The sequence below is a fragment of the Humulus lupulus genome, chromosome 2, assembly GCF_963169125.1.
Source record: "Humulus lupulus chromosome 2, drHumLupu1.1, whole genome shotgun sequence".
Lineage (NCBI taxonomy): Eukaryota > Viridiplantae > Streptophyta > Magnoliopsida > Rosales > Cannabaceae > Humulus > Humulus lupulus.
The window spans coordinates 291,821,794-291,831,274 of record NC_084794.1 but is presented as its reverse complement, the minus strand read 5'-3'; the positions used below and the strand labels follow the sequence as shown (position 1 = coordinate 291,831,274).

At 32.8% G+C, this 9,481-nt stretch overlaps 1 protein-coding gene across 3 annotated transcripts; it reads left to right on the top strand.

Moving 5' to 3' along the window:
- The first annotated feature begins 2,994 nt into the window (after positions 1-2,994).
- Positions 2,995-6,168, top strand: LOC133819775 (putative vesicle-associated membrane protein 726). Of its 3 annotated transcripts, none has more exons than XM_062253111.1 (6): positions 2,995-3,148; positions 3,326-3,539; positions 4,848-4,989; positions 5,069-5,189; positions 5,426-5,488; positions 5,626-6,168. In XM_062253111.1, the coding sequence occupies exons 2-6, from the start codon at positions 3,350-3,352 to the stop codon at positions 5,767-5,769; spliced, it is 660 nt and encodes a 219-aa protein (XP_062109095.1). In that variant the 5' UTR covers positions 2,995-3,148; positions 3,326-3,349; the 3' UTR covers positions 5,770-6,168. The 3 variants fall into 3 exon arrangements, with proteins under 3 accessions (XP_062109095.1, XP_062109094.1, XP_062109093.1); XM_062253110.1 differs by having other exon boundaries at positions 3,000-3,148; positions 3,350-3,539; XM_062253109.1 differs by lacking the exon at positions 2,995-3,148 and having other exon boundaries at positions 3,208-3,539.
- Positions 6,169-9,481: the final 3,313 nt, after the last annotated feature.

The window sequence follows — 9,481 nt, the reverse complement described above, 5'->3', positions numbered from 1 at the left end:
GAGGAAGGAAGAGAGGATGAGGATGGCTCTGTTTTTACTCTGTTTTCCACAGCCCTTTATGTCATATATATCCTTAGGGCCAAAAGACCAAAATACCCCTAAGCCAAATAAACCCCTCTAAAGTCTTCCGAGGGTAAAACCGTCCTTTCTCGCCTAACTCGTTAATTATAATTAACGCTTCCCAATTCCCGCTAATCTCAAAATCCTCAAACACCAATAAATCATATCCCATTACCCTTTAATTCCCGGTAATGCTCTAATCATTAAATTCACCCCGAGACTCACCCCGAGCCCCGAACTTAAACCCGTTATGACTAGACCGAACGCTTACACCTCATGATCGTCTCATGTCGATAGCTCGAGCCAATCCACCTTATAATGTGGCTATACTAATTAATCACAATCACGCACCCAAAATAAACAAGTACGCCCACAATGGCCAAATTACCAAAATGCCCTTGCATTATAAATATGAGCCCATATGCATGCATTCACCATTATATAATAATATAATTCACGTAAACATGCATATAATAATTAAATATCATAATAAATCATTTATGGCCCTCCCGGCCTCCTAATCAAGGTCTTAAACCTTATTAGGAAATTTGAGGCATTACACTGAACAACCCTTGACCATGGGCCTGGACGAATGTCCCAGGTCCACGCAGGAAATGGGGATAACAGAACCCAACTAAAACCTTCGTTTTCTTCATTTAAAAATCTTCCAAAACCCTATCCAATCATATCCAAATCCCAAAAACAAAGTTCCCAAACACCCCAATGGCCCAAAACCATAAAAACCCAAGTCTCAATCGAATAAAAAACTCATCAAAACATAAAATCCAATTCAAGCTTAAAAACTCGAAAACTCAAGACTTAAAACTCATATTACCTCTAATTGAGTCGTTTCCCAGCCAAATCCTTCGGCTAATAAGCTTCTAATCTTCCCTAGAATCGCTATGCCTCAATCCTTGCTTGAATTCGAGTCTTAAAACTCGAGTTTCCTTCGAAAATGCGAATGATGTCAAAAAGGAAACGAGAGAAAGAGAAAACGTTCTGAACGTTCTTTTATATTTCTAACAGGTTACTTCGAGCTTAAATAACCTGAAGCAAATCCTAAAACTCGGGGTCCCAAAAAGGCCCCCAGGAGTAAAATAGTCAAAATTCCCTGAATTTCTCCATAATCTCACTAACTCCCAATATATCATCAAATTATCATTCCCATTACCCAATATCCCGGTAATGTACTAAATACCCATTAACTTGCTCCGAGTGAAGTATGGGTCCCGCTGTGACCTAACCACTAGCTTTCTCCCTAGGATCGTCTTGTGCTGAGTAACCCAAACATATCCATATAATAATGAAGTACCACACACATATCACATATATGCAAAATATTATCATAACGGCCAAATTATAAAAATTGTCCAATTAAACAAAAATGGGCCCACATGCATATTTAATACACCTAAACATGCATATTAAGTCATATTATAATATAACTCACATAATCACATAATGATGCACATAAATATCACATAATTCCATAATTTTTCATCCTGACCCCCAATCAAGGCTCTAAGCCTTATTAGAAAATTTGAGACGTTATAATACATTTCAAGTTAAAGGGATTTTTGTAAAAAAAAAAATAATTTTATTCAATATCATTTTATTCTACCATCAACCTAACATAAGAATAATTATTCTGACATTGATTCCATAACTCCAACTTAACAACATAATTACTTCACTATTCTTATTCTATTATATTACTATCACCATTCATATTCCAAATTTTCGTTCTATTATTTCCAATTGCCTAATTGAGTGGAATAATAATAATATTGCAAATAATGTTACATGTTGTTTGCTTACACTTTGAAATCAAATATATTTTGTTTGATTAGATGTGAGAATAGAATAGAATTAGTGTTGTATTTGTGGGGGGTTTATGCCTTGAGTAAAATAGATTATCTATGCAACCTCATTTCATTATCAATAAATAATATAAATCTATTTTGATTTGTCAATCGCATTACTCGCTTCTTTAATTACATGATTATTTATTTAATATAAAATCTATTAAATCCTGAACATATGGATAATCACAATTATAGTGATTTGGTTACAATGTATTATAATTATGGTTATATGTTATAAAGCATTAGTCCTAAGATTAAGTTAGGGCCCAAAATTTACACTAACTTGTTAATCTACGTTATGATCTACTTACACAATCTGGTGTAATGTTATATCCAGGATATTGACTAAGTAAATAAGATTAGATGTATTTAATTATATCGGACTAGATCGATATTAATTATAGATAGATAAATAAAGTATCGTTATTATCTAATATAGTCATATCATAAAGTTGACCATAGGTCAATTCAATCCCAATTATGAGTGATTAATATTCCATTGATTATATTATTTTTGTCCCTACTGTAGGAGCGTTTTCTGTTTTTAGTACTTAAAAAAATTATAACCCAATTTTTTTTATATGACGATGTACATGATATACACAAGAAGCTTCTTAGGTAGATGCATCACTTTTACTCTTACCGTAGGAGTGTTTTATATTTTCGACACTTGGAGAAATTATAACTAAACTATGTTTTCATAATGACGTACATTATAGATATAACAAACATCCCAACAATTTTCGGAAAATTTCGAATAATTTATGATGTCGAAATCAAAGTTCAAATAATCAGTTACACACGTGCCTGATTTTTTTTATACGCGTAGAAAATACACTATTTAAACTATGATTTTAACACTATAAATAATTTATAAAAAATTATAACAAAAACACAATACTCAAGGTTAAAACTAATGCCCATGGCTAGAGGGCTCCCTCTATAAATATATGTATATTTAAAAAAAATAAAAAAAAAAGCCAGCAAAGCACTTTGTTAATTAATAATTTAAAAAATAAAATATTATTTAAAAAAAAAGAGGCTGGTTTGAAATGAGACGAGGCATACTCTCTAGATGTTACGGCCAAAAATTCAAAAGAGCCGCGTGAGAGAGGCGAACTATTCTAGGAATTAAGATATTTCGTCGTTATTTCATTCCATTATATCATAACATCTCTGTAATATTTTCTCTTGACATTTTCACATCTATTTCAAGCCTCAAGGTAATCCCTTCTTCTCTCTCTCTCTCTCCATTATATATAAATATATATTTGGTCGTATTGAATTGCGGTGTATTCCGCAGACGCAAATCCAGCAACTTTTTTCTGCGATCTCAAATCGGCTTCGTCTTCTCTGGTCTTTGAATCAGCCTGATTTTGTTTTATCTTGATTGTTTAAAGGGTTAGGGTTTGTTTTTTGTGAAGATGGGGCAGCAGTCTTTGATCTACAGCTTCGTTGCTCGAGGTACGGTGGTCCTCGCTGAGTACACGGAGTTCACCGGAAATTTCACCAGCATCGCTTCTCAATGCCTACAGAAGCTTCCGGCTTCCAACAACAAGTTTACCTACAATTGCGATGGCCACACCTTCAATTACCTCGTCGAAAATGGCTTCAGTGAGTCCTAATACTGATAATCAATGTTAATTAATGGCTGTATGCATATGTATGATCTGGGTTGCTATGTGATTTCTGTGTTTCTGAATTGAATTTCTCAGCCAAATCTGAATATGGGTTTGCGTTATTGTGCTCAGATTTGTTCATTTGGTTGACTTCTCTCTTTATGATCCATGCCTGATAGTTTGTGCTTATACATGATTGTTTGTTATTATGTTTAACTACCCTTTTCATACCTTCTTTAATTACTAAATTCATTGGATTTCATACCTTCGTTGGTCTTCTTTTTCTTCTGTTTCGGCCTTGTTTGTACCTCGATGGATTTTAAGAAGCATTCCATTTTCTCATTATTGAATCAATAAATTAATAATTCTTTTTCTAGAAAAATTATAATTTAGTATAATTTTTTAAAATTTACAACAATTATAAATATCTACAAAAAAAGGAAATATTAAAAAAATCTCCAATCAAATTTGTAGAAAACATTTTTCTTCATTTTTTCCCTTCTAAATTTGTTCCTTAAGAAGGCCTTAATGTCCATGGAATTGAACCAATGACATTGTGTGATTCTATATGCATGGAACAGATCTGTTATAACTTGAAAAAAAAACATTGGGAGTCTTACGTTGATTTTCTTCTAACCAACGATTTGAGGGACCATTTTAGATATGTTAATTATGTTCAATCTAGAGGACGTGACGCCCAGGAATAGCTGACCTTGAAGGCGTCTTTTAGAGCAGCTTCGACAATCTATTTTTTTTTTATTATTATTTTTTTCCAAAAAAGTTTGTCGCCTGGAAAATTTTGTATTTATCTCGAACATAATGGTTTGTTTTTTGTTTAATGGTTTGGATCTAGTTGGGGGTTTCTTTTGCCTTGTCTATTTTTCTATAGACAATACTTGTTTCAAAACAGAGTTCTGAGAAAGTTTTAGGATAAGTCCCCAGATTTGTAACAAAAATTTGAATGTGTTATAAGCTTCAGCTGTGGTAGATGCCCAGAGATCTTAAATGGCACCTTCACCTTATTCTTAGAACTTTTCTTTGATTTTGTGGGTACAATCAAATTAGGTGACTGAGGCAATGAGAAAGAAATCTAGTTATGGTACATAATGGAGTTCCTGGGAAAATTAGTGATTGTGCTAGCAATGAACGTATGTATTTGTACCATAAGAAATGAGGAAGTGTTCCATTAAATAAACTGATTTTGTTTCTCCAGAACTATTTCTAGTGTCTGGCAATTAATTGACAATTTTTCATGCCTATTATATGAGGTACAATTCTAATTCTACTATGTTGGCTTTTGCAGCCTATTGTGTAGTTGCAGCTGAATCTGCTGGTAGACAAATTCCCATTGCTTTTTTGGAAAGAATTAAGGAGGATTTTAACAAAAGATATGGTGGAGGAAAAGCAGCCACTGCTGTTGCTCATGGCCTCAACAAGGAGTTTGGGTATTAATATACGTCTTTCTTCCTGGAAATGTAGCATTATGTTTTCATCAACATGCTAACTATTTAATCAATTTTGTAGATCCAAATTAAAGGAACACATGCAATATTGTGTGGACCATCCTGAAGAGATCAGCAAGCTTTCTAAAGTTAAAGCTCAGGTGTCTGAAGTTAAGGGTGTCATGATGGAAAATATTGAGAAGGTAGTAATACAGCTGCCCATCTTAAAACTGGGTGCAAATCAGTTTGACCTAAGAAAATGAGCAAATAGCCTGCTTTTAACATGCTTGTTTTGAATAGTTTTTTTTTGCTTTATTAAGTTTTAAACTCTTGTCTCTTGTATAAAGGGTGTGACATTTTCTTTTATCTTAGATCTCTTTACTTCATTTACTAAATGAATTCACCAAGTTTGCTTTTTGTTATCCTCTGTTTCATGCAGGTTCTTGACCGTGGTGAGAAGATTGAGTTGCTGGTGGATAAAACTGAGAACCTCCGCTCCCAGGTTAGTTATTGAACTTCATATTGTACTCAAACATAGTTCTTTGTTCCAGAGTTTTGGTTTTTGATGCCGGGCGGTTGGTGTCTGAACACAAGTCAATTGTCATGGTCTTATATTTTGATATCAATGCCGTATTGCAGGCTCAAGATTTCAGGCAACAAGGGACTAAGATGAGAAGAAGGATGTGGCTCCAGAACATGAAGATAAAATTGATTGTTTTGGGTATAATCATTGCCTTGATTCTCATTATCATATTGTCTGTTTGTCATGGCTTCCATTGTTAAATGGCCTAGAGGTATCCCTGGATACTCTTCTTCTGCTGCTACGGCATACTGCATCTGAAGCCTCCACGCTGCTGCTCTCAACAGCATCGTTTTTCGTCACTTTTCGGGGGTCTTTACTGTTTAGATTAACCATTCCCTACTGATAGCCTTTAGGATTTGGGAGCTTTTGTATTTTGGATTGGTTGTATAGTTCAATGTGCTTTTACCTGTTCTAGGTAGATGGTCTCTGCATGTAATTGAGGAATATTTGGAGCATGTCCTTTTGAAATTCTTATGTCTATTTCATTTATTTTGATCTATTACCCGTTATTTTGTATTATTATTGTTTTCTTTTTGGGGTGTTCTTACTCAATGTCAGCTCTTTGGTAATATGAATTTTTTCATGGCACGTTTTACTTACCTTTCTTTTCTTATCTTGCCAATACCTCTAAATTGTATTGCAAATTCATGACTAATTTAAGAAGAAAAATTACTGATAATTTGTTACACATTAAGAGTGTTGTCACTCATTTGGTACTATGTGTTTTTATAAAGTATTATTTTTGTATTTTTTTTTTCAATAATGCTCGTATGCTATTCTATACTTTAAAATTATACATATTTATTACTTTAGACTTATATTTGATAAATAACATTTTATCAATATGACAAAACTGTCATAAGTTATATGTAATTAAATAATTAAACTTGAATTTGGAACTCACATAATTGAAAACATGGTGATTAAATTGGAAAAATTTTATTAAATAAATTTGAGTTTAAGGTACTAGATATGTATGATTTCAAAATACAGAGTACCAAATATATACGTTTTCAAAATAAAGGATACCAAATGAGCATTATTGTAAATCACTTAATATTAAACGTTTACCTATATAATATGTAATGTACACAACGCAACCATTTGAATTAATTAAAAGATGCAACAGATTCAGATTGATTAAACGTGCAGGCACAGCAATCCAATTAAAGTGAAAATGGATGAAACGTTTATTCTCACCTAGATTTGATGAAGACTTTGATTTATAAATTATACCTTAGATATCCATGTTGGAAAGCTAGCTGCAGATATGACTATTTGTCCAATGTTATTGGGACTATTCTTCTGATGTTGATTGATATGGGTTCAAGGACAATATATCATTCCTAATTATTAGTTTGAATCTGGTTAACTAATCAAAAGACTTTTTGGACAAGAAAATATGTTTGCATTGAGTTTGTAGTCAAATATATCACTTTCATTTCATAATTCTTAGCTTGATTATGGTAAACTAACCATAACATCTATTTGACAAAAGAAATGTACGGAAATCAATGTATTTGGATATTTGCATCCATAGACTTTAGGATTTTTCTTTTTGACAATGGTTGTTGGATGTGTTTTTGGTACAGTTTTCAAGGAACCAAGTAAATAATGAAGGAAAGTACGAAAACAACTTACGAGTATTTAGACTTTTTTTTTTAAGATTTATAATAAGGTTTGACAATTAATGAAGATTAGTCATTGAATTTCAAAACAATTTTTTTTTCATAAATATATGGTTTTTTTAGTCAGTCATACTGTTTTTCTTTTCGAAAGTATAGCTTTGTTTGTAAAAAATATGACATTCTTAATTTTATTTTAAAAGAAATTATAGTTCGACGGTGAAAAGTTGATGTTACTCGAATTAAGCTGATGTTTTTATGTATGTTACTTGATGTCATGTTTAACTTTTCTGATGACAAGTTGATGTTTATCAAGAAAAAATTGTTCCATCAAAACATTTAATGTGTCAATTTATTATCGGTAATGGTGGCATACTGACAAAAGATAACCTATCAAGGATCTCATTTAAGTTATCTAGAGATTAATTTCTACCATTAGGTTGAAGAGACTAGATGTGCTTGATGGACCCCTTAGGCCAACTCCAAGCAAAACACCAAATTTGCTTTGATATCCCCCCATATTCAATCCAACCGAACGGTAAACATTACAGCAAATATATGGTTGTCTATAGTGCCACACCATATATAGTGTGCATCTGTAGACAACGAAAAACTTAATTTATAATATAATAATATTATTAATACAACTTTTTAAATATATAATATATTTATTAAATATAATAATAAGAAGATATTATATTTTATTAAAGAATATATTTTTTGGTATAATTTTTGGTGTTGTGATTGGAATAGAAAAAAAATATAGTGTTAAAATTTTACTATTTTGGTATTGGTGCAATACCATATATGGTATTATGGGTTAGAGATGCTCTTAATAGCTACTGGGAAAGCATGGAATCATATTTTTATTAGTTGAATTAAGCTGATGTTTTTATGTATGTTACTTGATGTCATGTTTAACTTTTCTGATGACAAGTTGATGTTTATCAAGAAAAAATTGTTCCATCAAAACATTTAATGTGTCAATTTATTATCGATAATGGTGGCATACTGACAAAAGATAACCTATCAAGGATCTCATTTAAGTTATCTAGAGATTAATTTCTACCATTAGGTTGAAGAGACTAGATGTGCTTGATGGACCCCTTAGGCCAACTCCAAGCAAAACACCAAATTTGCTTTGATATCCCCCCATATTCAATCCAACCGAACGGTAAACATTACAGCAAATATATGGTTGTCTATAGTGCCACACCATATATAGTGTGCATCTGTAGACAACGAAAAACTTAATTTATAATATAATAATATTATTAATACAACTTTTTAAATATATAATATATTTATTAAATATAATAATAAGAAGATATTATATTTTATTAAAGAATATATTTTTTGGTGTTGTGATTGGAATAGAAAAAAAATATAGTGTTAAAATTTTACTATTTTGGTATTGGTGCAATACCATATATGGTATTATGGGTTAGAGATGCTCTTAATAGCTACTGGGAAAGCATGGAATCATGTTCATTTCTATTCTATGTGGTTCAAGTAAATTTCTAAAATTGATGTTTTTATATATGTTAGTTGATGTGGTTAATGTTTAACTTTTCTAGTAACAAGTTGATGTTTATCAAGAAAGAATTGTTCTATCAAAATAATTAATGTGTCAATTTATTATCGGTAGTAGTGGCACACTAACAAATGATAAGGGAAACTCCACCTATTAACCCTATTGATCCCACTAATACTAATCACATACCCTAATTTTTGTTTCTCACTAAAATAACTCTTTCAGACTAAAATACCCTTTTAACAAATTAACTCTTTTCGTTTTCTCTCCTTCACATTCACCATCAGTCCCTTCTCTCTCAGCTCAGACCCACCATCACCATCTTCTAAGCTTCTTCCCACCGCAACTCCCGCCACCTGGGATCGAAGCAGCACCGCTCCCGCCGCTTGAGACCGAAGCAGCACCAAAGTCGCAACCCCCATCGCTCCCATCGCCAGATCCCGAGCCACAACCCCCTTCGCTAAAGCCAAAGGTCTGCAACCCCCTTCGCCTAAGCTTGTAACCTCCATCCCCTAAACCCGCAGCCCCCATCGCCTGTGCCCGCAACTCATGTCGACTGAGCCCGTAGCCTCCATCTCCTGAACCGGCAACCCCATCGATTGCGCCCGCAACCCATGTCGCCTGAGCCATCAAACCCTTTGCCTTCCATTGCAGCCACCGACTAGTTGAGTGTATATATGTATTTTTTGTATTGAATTAAAGAAAAGAAATTGGTATTGTTTTTGTTATTGTATTTAGTCAGAGAATGAATTG

Excerpts from the sequence above, each read along its gene's own strand:
- LOC133819775 (XM_062253111.1), top strand. The coding sequence starts at position 3,350 with ATGGGGCAGCAGTCTTTGATCTACAGCTTCGTTGCTCGAGGTACGGTG. Across the intron at positions 5,190-5,425 it reads TGATGGAAAATATTGAGAAG|GTTCTTGACCGTGGTGAGAA; the intron begins GTAGTAATACAG and ends TGTTTCATGCAG. Across the intron at positions 5,489-5,625 it reads CTGAGAACCTCCGCTCCCAG|GCTCAAGATTTCAGGCAACA; the intron begins GTTAGTTATTGA and ends GCCGTATTGCAG.